At 53.1% G+C, this 19,886-nt stretch overlaps 1 protein-coding gene across 1 annotated transcript; it reads right to left on the bottom strand.

Moving 5' to 3' along the window:
- Window positions 1–768: 768 nt before the first annotated feature.
- On the bottom strand, window positions 769–19,622 carry LOC123345586 (tripartite motif-containing protein 15-like). The gene is made up of 7 exons (XM_044982568.1): window positions 18,746–19,622; window positions 14,456–14,551; window positions 12,441–12,671; window positions 10,779–10,801; window positions 6,569–6,684; window positions 3,241–3,273; window positions 769–1,519 (listed from the first exon to the last, which is right to left on the bottom strand). The coding sequence occupies exons 1-7, from the start codon at window positions 18,881–18,883 to the stop codon at window positions 1,008–1,010; spliced, it is 1,149 nt and encodes a 382-aa protein (XP_044838503.1). The 5' UTR covers window positions 18,884–19,622; the 3' UTR covers window positions 769–1,007.
- Between the last annotated feature and the right edge of the window lie 264 nt (window positions 19,623–19,886).

Below are 19,886 nucleotides of genomic sequence, written 5' to 3'. Positions count from 1 at the left end.
ACAGATCAGTGTCGGATCCTCCCTTGTGTCAGGAACCACAGATCTCAGAGGGGTTCAGAGCGGTCGCCGTGTTAGTGTGTCCCAGGAAAAACAGCGCGGAGTCCTTGTGGCACCTTAGAGACCAACACGTTTATTGGGCAGAAGCTTTCGTGGGCTAAACCCCCTTCATCGGCTGCATGGCGTGGAACATACAGGGGGGAGGTATAAACACACAGCACGTGAACAGAGGGGAGCTGCCGGACCGAGTGGGGGGTCAGTGCTAACGAGCCAATTCAATTAAGGTGGAAGTGGCCTGTTCTCAACAGTCGACGAGACTCAATCGCTGCCCCCGGGCGCTTAGGAGCTCGTCAGTCCGAACCCGCCACCCAGTGTCCTGCTAACGCAGCTGGAAGAGCCTCTGGACGGGAGCAGAGGACTCCAGTCCTGGGTTCTGATTGGGGGAACCCTGCGGGGCCCGACGGGTCCCCAGCCTCTGTGCGCCCCAAGCCAAGGGGCAGGACGTTGTCTGTGCAGCTGGGTCCTCCCTGCCCAGCTCTGCTTCCCCTGCGACACCTGCCCCTGGTCTCCTGGGAACCTCTCCCGCCTGGCGCCTGGTTTGCCCTCTGGTCTGTCCCCTCCAGCCCCCTCTCCCGCCAGGCTCTCCCCCCCGCTCTCCCCTCCCTCCAGCCCCTTCAGCCAGGCCCCCCCCCACCAGCCTCTTCAGCCAGGCTCCCCTCCCCCGCTCTCCCCTCCCCCAGCCCCACAGCTTCTTCAGCCAGGCCCCCCCCGCTCTCCCCTCCCCCAGTTGCGGGGTCTCTTCTGGCCCTCGGCAGGGTCCTTCCCACAGGGGGGCTCCCTCCTTCCTTGGTGGCCCCCCCCCCCCCACTGCACACAGAGTTGGCCTCCCAGGAGCACAGAGACTGATCCTAGAGCGCCACACACAGACCTCCACAGCCACAGAGCTGCGGGTAGAGCGTCGCCCCCCCTTCAGCGCAGTCCACCAGGCCATAGAGATCAGGGGGTGGGGGCTAGAGGAGCCGCGCACCAGCACTAACACAGAAGAACGGGCGGATTCTCTCCCCGGCAAAAGAGGCCGGCGGGAAAGTGGCGATCGGGTCCCCGGTACCAGCATTGAAACACGCCACCTGCCCCCGTTCATAGTCCAGATACACCCGGATCCTGCGGGGCGCCCGGCTCGGGGGGAAGGGGATGCGCTGCCCAGGGGATGTGGGAGCCCAGCACTCATCCTGCCACCACTGCACAGCCCAGATCCCCTGCTCAGGGTTAAAGCTGATCCCTCCCTTCCTGCTCACAGACTCTCTGGCCACCCCCACAGCACAGAATCCACCCGTCCCCACCTCCACCTCCCAGTAGTGTTGGCCGGAGGTGAATCCCTCACAGCCCAGCACACAGGACATAGTGTCAAATCTCTCAGGGTTGTCAGGCAGGTCCTGCCGTGTGTGTTCCCATCTCACACTTCTCCGATCCGCAGACAGGATGAGTCGGGGATGGGCCGTGTCTGGATCCAGGGTCACGTTCGCTGCAGAGAGAGAATCAGAGCGTGAGGGGCAGAGCTCAGCCCTGGGGCCGGGTCTGATCGTGTCAGTGACAGAACCTGCCCCAGCTGGGGGGTGAACCAGGCAACCTCCCCCCTCCCGGATTTACCCAGCTCTGCACGGGGAGCAGCGCTGAGATCTCAGCCATGGGCCGGGGGGATTCACACCCTGACAGAGCCAGTTCAGGGACAGAGCGAAAGGATCAGCTCGGCTGAGCCAGGCCCCAGACCCAGAGTCTGAGTCTCAGTGATTCCACCCTTGTGCTGGGGGGGAGACGAGGGGGGTCAGAGGGAGCTGGTTTTAAGCCACCTTTGTCCTTCCTTCAGTCTGCCTGGCCCCTCGCTCCAGGGGCCTCAGGGCTGCGAAGCAGAGAGCAGCCAGAGTGTGATGCCTCCTGTCTGTGCCCCCAGCAGAGCCGCCCCTGGGGAGGGTGAATCGGGGCGACCGCGCCGGGCCCTGCGCTTTGAGGGGCCCCGCGGGCTGGTGTGATTGGCTGGCGCGGTCGGTCCCAGAAGAGACGAATCCGTCACTTCCTCCCCGCACCCCCCTAGGGCCGGCCCTGGCCCCCAGCATGGCCCCAGCCCACTGCTACAATAACGGCTGGGGGCAGAGTTGCTGTGGAGCCCCTGTGCCAACTTCACACAGACGGGGGGGGGGGCTCCCTGGCACCGGAGCTATTTTCTGGGGACTGTTTCCAGGCACATCAAGGCCCCTTTGCTCTGACAGAGCAGCACGAACGGGCCTGACAGTCAGGCCCTGGAGCCTTTCCCCACCTGCACCCACCTCTCCCCACAGACGGGATCAGAGACCCTGGCAGCACAGGAGGCTCCCAGCACATCACAGGGCCCAACAATCAGGACATTTTAAAGGATTCTGTTGTGGGTTTTAGCTCAGTCTCCTGGTGTTTGAACCCCCCTGGCCCCTCCCCAGGGCTGCGCATGTGACAGTCAGTGCTGCCCACTCTCCCGCCTGTCGTGGAGAAGGGGATTCTGGCTCCTGCTGCAGGAGCTCTCACCCCCCATCTGCCCATCTCCTGCCCAGCAATTAATCCTGTCCCCAGCCCCCATCAGCTCTGTCCCCATCCAACCCCCTCAATTCAGTCCCCCAGCCCCCATCATCACCCCCCATCAGTTCAGCACCCCGACCCCACCGCCCTCAGTTCACCCTCCCAGCACTCACCCTCTCTGCTCAGAACCCACCAGCAATACAGCCCCCCCAGCCCATCAGCCCCCCAATCACTTCAGGCCCCCTGCAGACCCCAGGCCATAATAAAGCCTCCCCCAGCCTCACCTCTGCTCCTCCTGGGGCTCTTCACCCTGCCTAGGCCTGGGGGCTACAGTGGGGGCCCCTCTCCCACTTCCCAGGCTGGCAGGGGAGCAGCTGCACTGGGGTGGTGACAGCGGGAGCCCCAGCCGCGCCCAGGGCAGCTGACAGGATTTCTAAGTAAAATTCAGCCTCATTTTTAGAACTCTCAAATATCGGGATTTTTTAGGAGCTACAGCTGAGAGTTCTATTGCGAGATCATGAGTGAGGCTTAATTCTAAATTCTAAGAGAGAAAAGAATCGACTTTTCTGTTTTTAGGAAAGATCTGGGCAGCCACCAGGAATATGTTGCTCAGAAACAAAACCTGAACTATGGTGCTGCCAAGGAGCCACCATAATTCATAGGAAAGTTTTCACTCCCTCTTTGATCCCAGAAATTTACCTTTGTCCAACCGCAGTCTAGACGACAGTGAGTCTAGAGGAAGAAATGGGTGAAAGATGACATGTCAGGTTGTTGTGTTTAGGGATATATTCACATTGTTAATGTTCTAACACAAAAGGAAAATGAAAAGAAAACGAACTTTATGAAGTTCTAGTGAAGGAGGTTAAGTGCAATTCAGACCAGTACAAACCATTCCACACCTCACTAAAAATAACCAGAAACATTAAAAACTAAGGACACGACCTAAGGTTACATGACAGACCCAGAGATGTTTTACCAGCAATTACACACCTGTGGCTGGCCCATGACAGCTGACTTGGGGTCGCAGGGCTCAGGCACTGGGGCTGTTTCATTGTGGGGTAGATGCTGGGGCTTGGGCAGAGGCCTGGGCTGTGGGACCCTGTGACAGGAGAGGGTTGCAGAGCCCAGGCTCCAGCCCGAGCCCGAACCTCGTGAGCCGGAGTCAGCGGACACGGGCCAGTCACAGGTGTTTAATTTCTCTGAAACCAACACATCATTCACAGACAGACCAATACACAGAAATTTTGTCACTGAACCATTAGTACTTAGTAAAACTGGGGGTCTCATTCTCTCCAGCTCAGGAGGATTAAAGGTGGAGAATCTCTAAAGCAGGGGTGGGGAACCTACGGCTCGTGGGCCAGATCTGGCCTGTTGCTAAATTTCATCCAGCTCACAGTGCCCCCCTGCAGAGTTGGAGCCGCGAGTACTGAAGCCCCGAGCCTCTGCGCAGAGCCGTGGGAACTAGGAGTACGGCGGGTTCTGCAGCACCCCCCAGGCTTTGTGCGGGGTCCCAGGCGCTGGCCCCACGCCCAGGGTCCCAGCTGGCTGCTGGACCCCCGCCCAGGGCTCTGCGCCTGGCACCGCACGCGGGGTCCCGTCAGCTGGCCCTGCACCAGGGACTCTGCTCCCGCCCCCAGCTGTGGTCCCAGCCTCAGCCCCCTTACCCCTGTCGACATCTCACCCCCCCTCCCGGAGCCACGGCCCAGTCTTGGCCCAGGCTCTGGGGAGAGGGGGCACAGACAGGGGTAAGGGGGGTGCCAGTAAAAAGTTTGGGGACCACTGGCTTTCAGCTCCCCCACTGTAAAAATTGTTCCAGCGCCACTATCTCCACACCCACCGCGGGGCTGGACCGTGAGCACCAGCTTGACCTGCTGCGGGGGGAAGCCCAGAGCCTTCATGTCCCCTGCGCTCCCACAGGTGAGTGGCCCGTGATTTCTGTGGCTCAATGGCCTGTGATAGAAAATAGCCCTGCTCAATAGCAAGAGAGGGACTGTGGTGACACCGGAGGCCTTGCAGACAGAAAATCCAAACAAACATACTCCAGAAACAGTGAATTCAGCAGGAAGCTCAAGCTCAGGTTAATGTTCACAGCTGCTAGGAAAGGAAACCCCCAGGCAGAGGTGACAGTAAGCGGGTACGGGCCGGTACGGAGGACCAGTAAGAAAAAGTGCAGTAGCTACTGGCAAGAAAATGGAGCATTCTCTCCCTCTCTGACTCCACCTCCGGCTCCAGCAAAATTGAGGGTCCGGGAGCCCGGCTCCAAGAATGTTCGGGGCCGGGTCTCCCCCCCGCTGCCCCCCTGCGCCTCCCCCGAGTGTGCCCCGGCCCCCCTTTGCTGCCCCCATGCACCTCCCTGGGTCCCGGAGCAGAGCGTTTGTCTCTCCCCGTCCCCTGCAGCTCCATGCTGCCTGCCTGCATGAACTGCCGCCACAGGGTCCTAGTCCCCCCTCCACTACTGCCAGGGCAGGCTGCCTTCCCCCCAGGACCCTTTCATTTTCCAGTGGGACCCTCCACCGGTACAGCCGCCCCCCTGCCCACAGTCACTGCTCATCCCCACGCTGGGCAAGGGGCAGCCCCAGTGAGGGGCAGCAGCAGGGGAGGAGGTGCACATGTGATGGTAGATTCCGCCCCCCCCCCACCGCCTCTGGCATGGCACCCACCACAGGAGAGACGAGGGGGATTCCTGGACCTGAGAGGGGCCCTAGGAGCATGTGCAGTGATGGTGGGGGGGGGGTGAGTGTGCTGCCGGGGGGGGGGGGAGAAGGGGGTCCCTACCCCAGAGCTCGCTGCTGCCAGCAAGGAGAGGGCTGGGGGGAATCCGTCTCTCTGGCTCCAGTCCCAGGGGAGCCTGTCTGCACCCCAAACTCATCCCCAGCCCGGACCCACCCCAGAGCCCACACCCCCAGCCAGAGCCCTCATCCCCGCTGCACCCCAACCCTCTCTCCTAGCCCTGAGCCTCTCCAACACCCCAAACCCCTCATCTCCAGCCTCAGACAGAGCCCTCATCCCCCTGCACCCTAACCCTCTGCCTCAGCCCTGAGTCCCCTCCCACACCCCAAACCCCTCATCCCCAGCCACATCCCAAATCCACCCCAGCCTCACCCCACAGCCCTCACCCCTGCACCCCCTCCCTCCACACCCCCTCTTATCTCCAAGCTCCCTCCCAGAGCCTACACCCTGCACCCCAGTCCCCTACCCCAGCCCAGGGCCTGCACCCCAGACCTCCTCCCCCACCCAAACTCCCTTCCAGAGTCTTGGGCAGGTGGGGGGTGGAGTTTAGGGGACAGAGTTTGAGCAGGGGCAGGTTCTGGGCACCACCAAAATTTCTACAAACCTGCCACCCCTGCCGGCAAGAGCTGGTGAGCCATACCGGGGTGGAGCGGCTTCCTGAGGCAGCAATTTAAAGGGTTGGAGCCCAGAGCCCCGCTGCCAGAGCCCTGGGGTAGTGGTGGCAGGGCTCTGGTGGCTATTTAAAGGGTTTAGGGCTCCTGCTGCCTCTACCACCCTGGGCTCCAGCAGCAGGGCTCCGGAGAAGATTTAAAGGGCCCTGGAGGGTAGCGGCAGCCGGAGACCCGGGCCCTTTAAATCCCCCCATTTAAAATGCTCCTGAACCCCAGGGCTCCCAGCCACCTCTGCAGCTGGGAGCTCAGGGGGTGATTTAAAGACTGTTATCAGGCTCCCAGCTGCTGCTACCACAGCCCTAGCCCCGGGCCCTTTAAATACTGATTTAAAGGGCCTGGGGATTTAAAGGCTCCGCCTCTTCTGGTGGAGGCCACGCCCCTCCTCAGGATTCCAGAGTACCAGCAAGTCCTTCAAGTTACTTTCACCCCTACCCCCAGGGAGTCCGAATGCAGGCCCCTACCCCAGTGTGTGTGGGCCGTACTGAGAGCTGAGTAGGGAATTCATAGCTTCCAAATGATTAGCTGACTATCTCCATCCACAATCATTGTCCCCAAGAGATTTCCCCAGCTCTGTCAGTTATCAGTGTAACATAGGTGAGAAAATTCCCCAGGTGACTGGTTATTACCTTTGAATTTCTTCACTATGGTCTCCAGAGATGCGTTTCTTTGAGAAGATTCCTCGATTCTACATTTCAGTTCAGAAGAAAAGGCCACTGGGTTCTGAAACTTCTCCCTCTCGCATCTGAAGAACAACCCAGTGTTACTCGCTGTGGAGTTCGGTCATATTTGTGTTTTACTAACATGTATTTTACTCTAGTGAATGGCTGTAGCTCAGCAGACCCTGGAGGTTAAATTCTCTGTTGCCCCAGGAACAGGTCCAATCCCAGCTTGGACACTACAAGTTTCCCCTTCATTCTGGTGAGACCGATACTGGAAAACTGCATCCAGTTCTGGTGTCCCCACTTTAAAATGACAAGGAGTCCGCTGGCACCTAAAAGACTAACAGATTTATTTGAGCATAAGCTTTTGTGGGTAAAAACCCCACTTCTTCAGACGCATGGAGTGAAAGTTACAGCTGCTGTGGGCATAAATATACTGGCACATGAAGAGAAGGGAGTTACCTCGCAAGAGGAGAGCCAGTGTTCACAGGGCCAATTCGATCAGGGGGGATGTGCTCCACTCCCAATCATAGATGAGAAGGTGTCAATTCCAGGAGAGGAAATTTTAAAATGGATGTTGAAAAAGTGGAGCCGGTGCAGAGAAGACCCACAAATCTGATGTGAGGGCTGGTGAAAATGCCTTGTCCTGAGAGCTCCCTGGCACTTGAGTGTGGGGTACAAACACCGTCACGGGGAGAACAGACTTGGCACTAAAGGGCTCCTCAGTTTAGCAAACAAAGGCAGCACAAGGACCAATGGCTGGAAGCTGAAGGCAGAGAAATGCCCATGGGAATCAGACAGACATTGTTAGCAGTGCGGGTGCATCAACCATTGGCAGAAACTGCCCAGGGAAGTGGTGGATTCTCCATCTCCTGACTGGGCACCAGAACAGGGGGGCCGTGGCCCCATCACTTTTAAAGGTGGGCGAGCTCTGCTCTCTGCCTTGGTACCTGCCTGAAAGGTGAGTGATGGGGGAGGGGCAGAGAGGAGTGAGGAGGGGGCAGAGTCTCAGGGGAAGAGGCGGAGCAGGGGTGGGGCCATGGTTTCGGCACTGCTGGCCCCCCCACTTCTAGGCAGCCTCAGGTGTTACTGTCTGTTGATGTCGGTAAATCTAGGCTGACTGGCTTTCTGGAAGGTGCTTTAGTCGCACATTAGGATTTAGTCAAATTCACACAGGAATAACTGGGTGAAATTTAAGGACCTGTGATACAGCGGCACCGACTCCAGAAAAAAAAACTGGGTGCTCAGCACCCCCCAGCAGCCCCACAGATCAGCTCTTCCCCCACCCCCCCAGTGCCTCCCGCCCACCGGGGATCAGCTGGTCAGCAACGGGCAGGAGGTGCTGGTGGGGGGAGGGTGAAGTAAGGGCGGGAAGAGGCTGGGCAGGACAGGAAGAGGCGGGGTGGGGTCTTGGGGGAAGGGATGGAGCGGGGGCAGGGCCTGGGGCAGAGCGGGGGTCGAACACCCCCGGGGGAATGAGAAAGTCAGTGCCTGTGCGGTGATAGACAGGAGGTCAAATGTGAGGATCTTATGGTCCTTTCTGGCCTTCAACTTTATGCATTTATGAAACTCAGTAACACCATGTGGCAATGAGTTCCACGGGTTAATAACTGTGTTAAAAAAAAAGGTTCTTTCCTTTTCTCAGCTTTACACTAGTTGCCTTTCAGCTGCACTGAACGTCCCCTCGGTCTTGTACTGTGAGTGTGGCTGAGCAGGATCCCCTGGCTTATATCCTGTACACCACTGAAGGGAGATAATTAGGGACAATCCTTGTGGTGATGTAGATGCCCATCGTACCAGGACCTGGCGTGAGACCCACTAACCCATTTCAAAGATAATTTATGTTCTTATTTAGCTCTTTGGATACATACGATGGTCAGTCCACTAGCTCCGGGGTTCTCAGCTTACAAGGCCAGTGTGTGTCCCCCCCGCACTGGGGGACGGCAAACGACTGAATGAACCTGCACTGCCCAGGGAGCCGGGAGCAGTGGGAGTCAGTGCAGTTCTGGGGGCAGGGCTGGAGCTGGGGGGAACTGGCTGGCGCCTTCTATTGCTGGTTCGTCAATGGCTGGGGGATGAGCCATGTAACACAGCTGGGCGGGTCCCTGCCCGCAGGTGTCTGTGTCAGCGCAGGGCCTGTCAGGCTTGTAGCTCGACATCAGCATCACGGGGCGAGAGGCAGCCCAGGCTGGGGATCTGGAGGGCTCAGCAGTGCCACAGTCCAGGCTGCACCCCGGGAACCCGTCGCACTGATGTAAATCTCCCTTGTGGCAAATTAAACCGATTCCTCCTTGTTCTGCCCTCAGGGGACGTGAAGAACAACTGGTCACCGCTCGCTGCAGAACAGCCTCAGGCAGATCTGGAGACTGTTATCAGGCCCTGCCTCAGTCTCCTCTTCTCTAGACTGAACACACCCATTTATTGCAACCTTCCTCACAGCTCGTCCAGTCTAAACCTCGGGTCACTTCTGTTGCTCTGCTCTGAATCTCTCCAATTTCTCCACGTCCTTCTCACAGTGCGGTGCCCAGAACTGGACACAGGATCCCAGCTGAGGCCTCCCCGTGGCAGGAAGGGGGGAACAACGTCCTCCTGTGTCTGACCCTGACACTCCTGTTAACACACCTGTGCTGGGTGCTCACCCCACATCAGCCCCCGGAAAGGGTGAGGGAAGCAGAGAACGAGGAGATTGGGGAGACAGGCCACACACGGGGGGTTCAGGCCAGAGCAGTGACCCCTGGTTGGACGATGAAGCTCAGCTGAGCAGGTGGGGGCTGGGCTAGTGCAAAGCCAGGAAGGTGGCAGCAGAAATGGCTGCAGTGAGGAGTCTGCAGCCCCCCCTGTGCACTCGACAGGGCAGGAGGGACCCAGGCAGAGAACAGGCTGCTGGGAGCCGGGCCCTGGGGGAGGGAGTGTTAGACTCACAGGGCCAGAGGGGGCTGCCAGGGTCACCTGGTCTAACCCCCGTCAGAGAGCAGGGGGGAGACGAAGGCCTGTGGGAGGGGAGGGGGGAGCAGCCCAGGGAGGGAGCAGACGCTGCCTGCATGTGGCAGGGTCCCTGGGCTGGACCCTGGAGCAGTGGGCGGCTCGAGCTCCCCACCCAGCCCCGGCTGGAGCGGCATTGCCTGGGCAGTGGGGCCAGCGAGACGCTGCCCCCCAGCAGGGGAACCATTCAGTGACCTGGCTGGGGGCTGAGTCACGCAGAGGAAGCTGCAGCTCCTGGGGGGAGAGATGAGGCTGCAGAGAGAGAGAGACAACGGGGCAGAGACGCCAGGGGAGGGGTTGGCCCTGGAAGAGCTAATCCCCAGAGCAGCCAGGAGGGGGCAGCACCTGCGGTGAATACAGCAACCTGGGACAGCATCCCACAGTGACATCTGCCTTTTTCACAAGAGCATCAGCCTGCCGCCTCCTTCACTGTGTGACCCACTGCAACCCCCAGAGCTTTTCCCGCAGTCCTGCTGCCTCCCCAGTGATTCCCCATTTCCTAGTTGTAGGTTTGACTTTTCCTTCCAACGTGCAGCACTTTGTCTCCATTGAATGTTCCCTTCAATTGATTTTAATCCTTCCTCCCTCCGCCCTGTGTCTCTTGTGTCTATTTAGACTGTAACCTCCCTGGGGCAGGGACTGTCTCTGTCTGTGTCTGTGCAGCACCCGGCACATTGGGCCCTGGGTTTGCCTTCAGCCTCCAGGCACTGCCAGAGCACTACTGATAACAGCGCGTTATAAACTCCTCAGAGCAGGGAACGTCTCTTCCATCGTATCTCCTGCCCCGCCCAGCACACGGCTAGAGCTCACTGCATAATTAGAAACAATTAACAAACAGCTCATTGAATAGTCATCAGATGGCCCTGACTTTCCATCCCTACCGACCTAGGTGGAGTTTGGAGTCTATGACTTAGAAATGAGAGACCCATTCTCCATCCCCGATCCCCTGAGGTCTCCGTTCCACCAGCTACACTACAAGTAACACCCCTGTCTGTGGGTCAATCACTCTTTTCTCAGGCTGCTCTATTCTGGAGTCTGGTCAAAATGACAACAGCCCCGAGATTAGATGTACCGGAGGGAGATTGGGAACCAGCCCCACACTCTGCACTGCTGGGCCGTGGGGAGCCAGGTCTCATGTCCAAAATCGCTTTCCTGCCCTGGGAAGTGAAAGGGAGAGTGAGAAGGAGCCACCTACCTGCTCAAGGTGCCTTTGATGTCCTAGAGGGGAGAGAGAAAAGGAAATTCAGTCCCAGCTCTCACACTAAGGATCCCTCCTGCTCTGGAGGGGACTCACTTGGTCTTCACAGTTTGAGGTTCAAAGAAAAATTATTGGTTATTTAATAACGCAAACAAAAACATTCAATGTGTTGCCTTTGCTCTTTCGGAGGAGTGCTCTGACTGCAGGAGCTGGGCCCAGGAAGTTTGTATACGGAGGCACACGGGCTCTTCCTGTAGTGACATTTGCATAACCAGCTGGCACATGGAATCAAAGGCTCAGTCTTGCGATGTGCTGAACAAGGATCTTCCTAACACTCACAGGTGTGGGGAAGATCCCCTCCTGCAGACTCCAGGGGGGCCAGAGGGAGGGATGCCCCATGCTGTGCTGCCCCCGTGCTGTAAACTCTCTCCCCACTCGCCCACAAACACTCTGAAGGCCCGTCCTGTGGGCTTCTTGACATCCACAGGAAGGTGGGGCTGGGTGAGAACAATGGGTGTGGGGTACAGAGTAACCCAGGGCCAATCACTGTCCTACACCCCAGGATCAATGCAGGAGACCTGAGGAGTGAAGAATGCTGCCCACAGCAGATACCAGTCGCAACAAAGAATCTGACCCTAGATATCAGCTAGAGACGTCCAGGAAGCTACGTTCTATTTCTTGCCTTTTTTTTTTTTTGCCAGTTAGAGGCATTTTTTGAAAAATAAAATAATCAGAAGGCTTTTGGAATTCTAACGACTACTTACACGTCCAGGCTACCATAAGTAACGAACAGCTTCCCTAACTAACTTCAGTTCTGGCAGAGAAAATCACCACAGCCTCAGACCCCATGTATCAATTTTAAAGCCAATATTTTCCCTTTTTCTGATATCTAGGAAAAGTGGCAAAATCAGGCTTTAAATTGAATCTTAGCTTCAATTATAGTTATTTCCATAATTAAAGTCTAGTTCCACCTTTAATCTTTTGGTGTTAGCGTTCAGAACACAGGAAATGCCAGACTGGCTCAGACCGGACGTCCAGCTAATCACTATTCTGTCTCCAAAGGTGGACAGTGCCAGATGCTTCAGAGGAAGATGTAAGATAATCTGACCCCCACATTCTCATCCTTCTCTCTAACAGTTAGCGACTGGCTGAAGCAAAGAAGCATGAGGTTTAATATCACTCTGCATATTCCTGTTATCCATAGAAATATCTGATCACTTTTTGAGTTTTGCTAAATGCTTGGTCTCAAGGATATCCAGTGGCAATCAGTTCCACAGTCTAATTACTTGATGTGTGAAAAAGCGTTCATTCCATCAGTTTTGAATTTGTCACCTTCTAATTTTATTGACTGTTCCTTTGTTCTTGCATTAGGAGACAGGGAGAACAGAGTTTGGAGTTTACCATTTTTTGAGGCATTTTCTCCCACTAGAATTCAAAAGAAGAATTTCTTTTCATTTAGGACTTGATCCAATGCCCATTGTACTCAAGAAGTACATTTCCATTGACTTTAATGGGCATTTTATCAAGCCCTTAAGGAACAATAATGTATATTTTAGCAATACTGTATGTTCTGACCTTTCACTCCTACACTCCAAAAGTGAAGGATTAGGAGACTTTTTCCCTTTGAAAGGTTCCGGGGTGTTTCTAACACCGTCTCACCTGCAGGAATTCACTCGCTGGCTGCTGGCACTTCTGCTCCATCTCACTGATCAGGGAACTGAAAGAGGATAGTTCCTCAGATAGTTTGGCAACATACTCAGCCCCCGTCTTTTCAATTTCCTTATTCAGCTCTTCCAGCTGGGCCAGCAGGAGTCGCTCTTGTTCCTCCAGAAACTGGCGCAGTTGCTGAAATTCAGCCACAATCTTCTGCTTCTCAGTTTCCAGCTGTTTCTGAAATGATGAGATACAAACAGAGAAAGCTCAGGTCAAGGACAGGAACACGGAGTGAGTTATGGGACATTTTGTAAAGCCTCATGTATGCACACGGGGCATATCATTGCAACCCCGTAGAATTTAACTATTGATATTTTATGGAGAACATACTCTATGCTCAGTAGACAGATGATTTTCCAATGGATTGTCAAGAATCCTAACTGGTGTTTAGAATATGAATTTTTCTTGCATGATTCGGATAATCTGAGATCAATGGCTTCTAGAAAACCAGATCCTTCTAGTAACAGGAAGCGCAGCAGGTGTGGGATTTAGAACTGACTGGCAAGGATTATTTTAGTAGAGGAAACAGCAGAACCCAAACTAAGAAGCACTAGACTTGATCTGGGGAACACAAGCTGTCCACAAAATACACAGAGACATAAAGGGCATTTAAAAAAAGGACTAAAATTTGAGCTCCATCATTTGCTGCCATTAGTTCTGAAAACAGTTTTGGATACATAAAATTTGGCCCACCATAAATCTTGGATTTTAAGCCACACAGGGACCTTGAGCACAAATTGGGTTGCCGGGAAGACCCCTTTCTGCAAATGCAAATCTGAGTTTGCAGGTTGCTTAGGGATGAGTGCATGTGAACTGGACAGAAGCCCCCCAATTCAGGCTGTTTCTGGAGCTCTCTCTGGCCCCAGATACCCGAGGAGCCAGGAAATCAGACCAGATCTGGACCCAGATCGTCTCCATGGCGACGTCTGGCAGCGATGCCATTCCGGGCCTGTTCCAAAGCTCACTGAACTGACCCGGAGTCTCTCCAATGACGTCCTTGTGCTTTGTCTTAGGCACTAAGTGACCCTCCTCTGGGGCAGGAGATTCCCAGAGCAGCTGCACTGATTGGCCAGCTGCGGGTCCCTCTGTTCAAAATGCAGCTGGCCAAAAAACTGTGTGTGGGGGGGGGGGGGGCGGGGATTTGCAAAAATAATTGAAATCTCAAAGTTGTTTCCATGTCTCAGTTTTGAAAATGGAACTTCTTTTGATTTGTTTGAAAAATATGTCGAAATAACTTTTGAAAAATGTCACATTTTTTTTTCTCCCTTTTCCCAAAATGGAAAAAAATAATGTTCATTTCCCCCCTATTTTTCTTTTTAGTACGTCCTCTCTGTACCTCTTCAAAAGATCCCCCAGTTTTGAAAAAGTGGCAAAAAGAAAATGGAAAAACTAAGGGGAAAAAAACCTGGAAATTATTCATTTTAGTGCACTCAGGAGAAAAAAAGGACTAAAAAGAGAAAGAAAGAGATAAAAAACAAACATAAAAGTTTTAAAAATGTTCAGCTTTTTAAAAGCCAAATGAAATTTCAGTTTGAAATGACACAAAAATGTTTGTTTTATTTTGAAATTTTCTGTCAAAAAATTAAAATTTTGTTGCAAGTGACTTTTTCCCATGAAAAAAGTTGTTTTCTACTAAACCCCTTTTATCTGCTGGAAGCTTTTTTGGTTGAAAAATTTCAACCAGCTTTAGTTGAAAGACTAAAGGAGAAACTACTGTTAAGTAAACAAATTACACTCGAATTATCAGTGAAAATATTTGGATGATTAAAGCTTTAATGCTGCATTTTCCTGCTGACTCTCAATTAAAGCAGAACAGTTTTTCTTTACAATGAGAAGAAAGAAGTGATCATCTCTCACGGGTGAGAACGTGTTACTCACTATTCCTCTGATGACACTCAGACTAAACCGTGGATTGATAATGTCCCCGTGCACATCTGCATCTGAGTAATAATGGCACCTACCAGCAGTTCCTGGCTTTTATTTTCCCCACTCAGTTTAAATGACAGAATCGCTTCTCTGTTTTTCTTCAAACTCTCCAAACGGCTCCGAATTTGGTCCTAACAAAAGAAAAACTGGTTTAGTTTTGGTTGTTTTTGGAGGATTTTCCCCACATTTATTTATATTTCCAAGAATATCAAATACATAATAAAGTGGGTGAGTGCTCTAACCCCATGACTATACAGCCAGTCTCACGCTTGTGGTCTCTCTTTCTCACTCTCTGGCCCAGATGACTCTTTATCCCCAGTGCAATAGCTTCTCCAGGGGAGAGGGAGGGAGCCCCACATCACACTACCCATGGGTAGGGCACTCCCGGAGAGATGGCAGATCCCTGTACCAATCTCTTCTCCTCATCAGGTGGAAGAGGGACTTGACCCAGTGTTTCCTACTTCCCAGGTGGGCACCCTAACCCCTGGGCTAAAAGTCAGGAGGGAGGCTGCCTCTGTGTGTACCAGCTTGTGGGGCCTGAAGTGGCAGGTGTGTTCAGAGGCCACCTACCAGGTTGGGCCCCACACTCTACCTAGGCAGCCGAACGCCTGTCTTCCTCCAGACTGTGACTCGCTCTAGGGCTTAGGTGGGAAATCAGCGTCTGGATGCCTAGCGGGAGGCAGCACTGCAGTGTGCGTGCCTAGAAATATAGGGATGGTGTAAAAGCTGGAACGAGCCAGAAGGGCCCAGACCAACATCTTAGTCAATACAATTGTTGCAAAAACCATCAGGTGTTTTTACAGACAGTTAAGAACAATATTTTAGTGATGAGAACAGACTCATAACACATTGTGCTCCTGGGGGAATTCAGTGCCGCTGCGCAGTGCAGGATTTTGCAGAAATTAATGTTGGGCACCGAAAATTTCCTTTCCCCCCCCAGAAATGGGCTGCCGAGACGTTGGCCACCACTAGGGGCTGCTGGACTTGGCAGAGCCCAGATCTCAAACAGAGACAATCCCAGGGGGAGGGAACAGGAGTGTTCCCAGCAGCTGCTGCGGTTGCCAGCCCGGCTCGAGGGCAGGAAGGGGGCAGCAGCGAGCAGGAAACTCCGGGCAAGCCAGGACCCAGGATGAGGCTGTTTCTCCTTCTGGGTCCCTGGGCTCTGGAGAGGTTGGGTCTGTGAATGTCTGCACCGGAGGGAGGGGGGAACCTCGCAGCTGGGCTCTGGGGCGGGGGGGGGGAGGGGGTTGTGAATGTCTGGCTCCCCTGGCTGGGCTCTGGGGGAGACGGGCTGTGAGTGTCTGGCCCCCCGGCTGGGATCTGGCAGGGAGGAGGCAGAGAAACAGGAACTGGGCTGTTGTCGGGGTTTCTTTAACTCTCTACCCTTGGGGGAAATTGTGTGTGTGTCTGTATTGTTACAGACAGACTTGCTGACAGGTATTTTGAAATAAATTACAAAAATAATTGAAACTGGTGTGATTGTTTAGTGTTATTTTGACAAATAAAATTTGCAGAATTTTAAAATATTGTGCACAGAATTTTAAATGTTTTGGTGCAGAATTCCCCCAGGAGTAACGTGTTTGCTTATCATTCTTGGAGCTAGAATACAGGTGCTCTTGTTCAGTTATTGTGGCTCAAAACCATATTTTAAACACCAATAAATAAATAAATAAACCCCAAAAGACCTTGAGGACGATATTTTACCACTGAGAACTGATTCCTAGCACGCTGCCATTAAGCTGTTCCAGCCCAGAACCAGTTTTTAAACACCAAGAAGGACCTGGGACACATGGTTCCGAAGTGGCCCAGAGGGTGAGATGTGTAACCAGAGCACATTGCCTTGTGGACAATATTGTACCACTGAGAACGGATTAACAGCTGACTGTCATCGACCTCTTCCAGCCCAGAGCCAGTTTTGAACGCTAATAGGAACCAGGAATACACAGTTCCGAAGTGGCAAAGGGACAAAATTTATACAAATAGCTCATTCCCTTGAGGACAGTAGTTTAGGATTAAGAACTGATTAGCAGCACACTTTTGTTAACCCATTCCAGCCCAGAACCCTTTTCAAACCAAGGAGGAGCCTGAACAGTCGGTTCTGAAGTGGCTCGGGGGACCGAAGTTTTACATGCAGCACATACAGGTGAGACTGATACAAGGCTAATGAGAAACTCGTCTGAACCGACCGTTAACCCAGGTTTTCGGGGGATAATTCGCTTTATTACTAAACCACCCAGAACACTTGGCTCCACAGTGAAACGGGACAAAAACGCTGCGTGTTACACAGGTGAGAGCAGCACAGTCCTGCTGAAACCACCGGCGGAACCGGCCTTTCACTGCCTGCTCTGTGCAATGACGGGTTAATTATTAATAAACCCTCTGTTCCCAAGGGGCCCACAGGATGACAATGAGTCGTTTATCTCCTGCTGCCTGGCTCTGGTTAAACAGTCTGAGTCTCTCTTGCTCCCTTTTGCTTTGCAGCTGATTTGCTGCCTCTCTCTGTGTACCTCTGTGTACGCCCAAAAGCTTGTCTCACCAACAGAAGTTGGTCCAATCAAAGATATTCCCTCCCCCACCTTGTCGCTCTGCCCCTGCAAGTCCATTTCCTTCCTCTGATCTCACTCTTCCCCCACTTCCAGTGCTCACGCCCAGACCAGCTCAGATGTTAGCACAGAAATGGGGCCAGGGAGCAGGCAGTGAGGGGGACAACGTAGCTATTCCACGGGGGCGATCGCTTGCTTGCTGCTTCAGAACGCATGTACCTGTGGGGACACCTGTTTTCACCCCGTTCTCACCTCTGCTCCTCTGCAGTTTGGAACCTTGACCTTCCCCCCTGGCCCGTAGCTCTCAGTCGGTGTCGAGGATGCACAGAGCTGCTTAGAGGGTGTGGAATCCCGGGTGTGTACAGTTGCATGGCACATAAATAGGTTCAGAATAGGCCACTAACCTCCTAGGTCCCTATCCTTGTTGCCAATCACTGAGCTGGGAATGTGTGTTGTTTAAATTCAATACATTATTCTACTTTAATCACCCTACTCTCTCATTGGTTGCATCTCGACAATTGTCCAGCCGGTGGTGTGTCTCACCCGCAACTCTAATCTGATTTGCGCAAAGCTTTGCCGAAGTTCTAACAAAACCTAAAATTCACAAGTGCACAAATACAATAAAAAAGATTGTTTAGTCTTTTTTTCCTCCAGTATTTGTAGTTTAATTTATATGTATAAATTGGGACTATTTTCCCTGCAAGCAGCAGTGGACATTTAAAGAAATCGTATAAAAGAGAAAATATTGAGTCTTCCAGCTTCTAAGCCAAAAAATGGCCAGCTGCTCGCATACAGTTATGAAGTGCAAAAGGACAAAAAAGATGACTGGAGGTGTGATCCATACAAATGGATCCACAGAGGAAGACATCTTTTCCCAACAGGGGGAGCCTCTGGTAAGGAAGAGATATTTCCAGAGACTGATCGATACAGATGAGGTTTTGTGTCACAGATACGGATATGAAGTTCTTGATGGAAATGTGGACAAAGTTATGGTTCATTATTTGGGACAAGACGAAACACCTGACCCATGTGTGCCCTACAGGAATATGAGAAAATGTCCCTTGAGATCTCATGGTCATACACTGCAATCTGTACTGTCAAAAGTTGTGGAGCAGAAACATTTAGGCCTATCTAAAAATTACCAGTGAAAAATAACAGACTCTAATGTCTCAGCTGCACATATGAGAGCGACTCTTCTAAAAAAAAAACACAAGAAATAAAAAATAATGTATGAAAAACAGAATCAGTCCCAATGATTAGTGATGTGTATGACCTTCACTGTCCCCTGGAAGGGTTTATGTGTCAGTACTGCTGGGTCCCTGAAATCTCTGCAAGTTTGGATCTTCCAGACGTTACTGGTATTTTTTAAGAGGTAACAATATTGAAGCCAACTACACTTGTTTGTATTCGACATTTCACCTAGGAGACTTTTCCTCTCCCTCTTCATGTGCCTTTTTTCAGGAAGATCCAGCAGTTCCTGTGGCTGCGCTGATTCTGGACAAGTGCACAACACATGCACACAAGATGTTTTTTCATTCCTAGCAGAATGTGTGTCATAAATTTCAGCCCCTGGGCAATTCAGAGCTGACTTTTCTGGGACCTTATCGGTGTTAAAAATGGTTTTTAGCAAGAACAGGTTAATAACAGTGTGTTATAAGTCTCATTGCTCAAGTCTTGTTCATAAGGGTGTCTAACGGTATCCGCTGGTTTTTACCATAATTTTTTTAATTAAAATGCTGTTCCTGGCCATTCCAGCCCTTACACCGTCCCGTGATTTCTTACCTTGTAATCCTCGGCAGCCTCCTCTATGGGCACCGCGGGGTGTTCTCTGTGATCTCGGGACAGGTGGCAAACCAGACAAATGGGTGTTTGATCCTCTTGGCAGAAGACTTTAAAATCCTCGTTGTGTTTTTCACACATTGTCCCAACTTCTGGTTCTTTTGCTGACTCCAGTGTAAGTGTTCTGGAAGCTTCTACAATATTCCTCAGCTGTCTGTTTGGTTTGACGTTTCTCCGGGAGAAGGTTTTTCTGCACTCAGGAAAGGGGAAGTCTGCACTTCCTCCCAGCACTGAGTGATGCAGACTAGGCAGAAATGGTGCCCACAAGCTAGAGACACTGGATCTTTAAAATAATCTCGACACACCGAACAAGTCAGTTCAGCGAGGAGCAGTTGTGCTGGATGTGCAGCAGACCTGTCTGCTTCTGCAGAGAAGAGAGGTATTTAGTTTCCTTTTATTGTTCTCAGAAATGGGCGGATTCTGAACTTTGCACACCAAACAGGACTTTCCTACGTGTACATTGCCTCATGTTACTCTTGGGAGGCTGGAAACTGCTTCTGGTCTGAGTTAGCCCCTGGAGGAAGCACCAGGACAGACTGTGGAGTGGCAGCACCTGCCGCTGTTGGTCCCTGCAATGGTGCAGCCTGGCCCCTCTGCAGAACAGCGGATTGAAAAACAGCCCCTGCCACACCCAGCTCCATACAGCATTTCTCCCACCATCGCTGTGTCACTGTGTTGTGGGACTGCAGAGGGACCTACAGCCTAGCTCAGGGCACAGCTCTCTGCAGCAGCATGGGCGGCAGGTTATATAGGCCTGCGGTGCCCGGGCCCCAGCAATATTCAGGGCTGGGCGCCCTGCTCCAGCAATAGTTGGAGCTGGGTCTCTCCCTCGGACCTGCCTGGATCGGGCCCCGGGCCCCGCAGGTCTCCCCCCGCCGCCGCGACCCTGCCTGGAGCAGATCTCAGCCCCCGCCTGCCCCCCCGCCCCCCCGCGTGTTCCGCCCCCCCCTCCGCTGTGTCGCGTCCCTGCCTGCTCCGTGCTGCTGGAGGGCTCCGAGCAGAACTGCTGTCTGCTGCCGCAGGGTCCTAGTGCCTGCCCAACACTAATGGCAAGGCAGGCTGCCCTTACCCTGAGCCTCTCCAA

The sequence above is a fragment of the Mauremys mutica genome, chromosome 12 (genome assembly GCF_020497125.1).
Source record: "Mauremys mutica isolate MM-2020 ecotype Southern chromosome 12, ASM2049712v1, whole genome shotgun sequence".
Taxonomy (NCBI): domain Eukaryota; kingdom Metazoa; phylum Chordata; order Testudines; family Geoemydidae; genus Mauremys; species Mauremys mutica.
The sequence above is the reverse complement of the archived record's forward strand: the minus strand, read 5'-3'. Positions and strand labels throughout refer to the sequence as shown.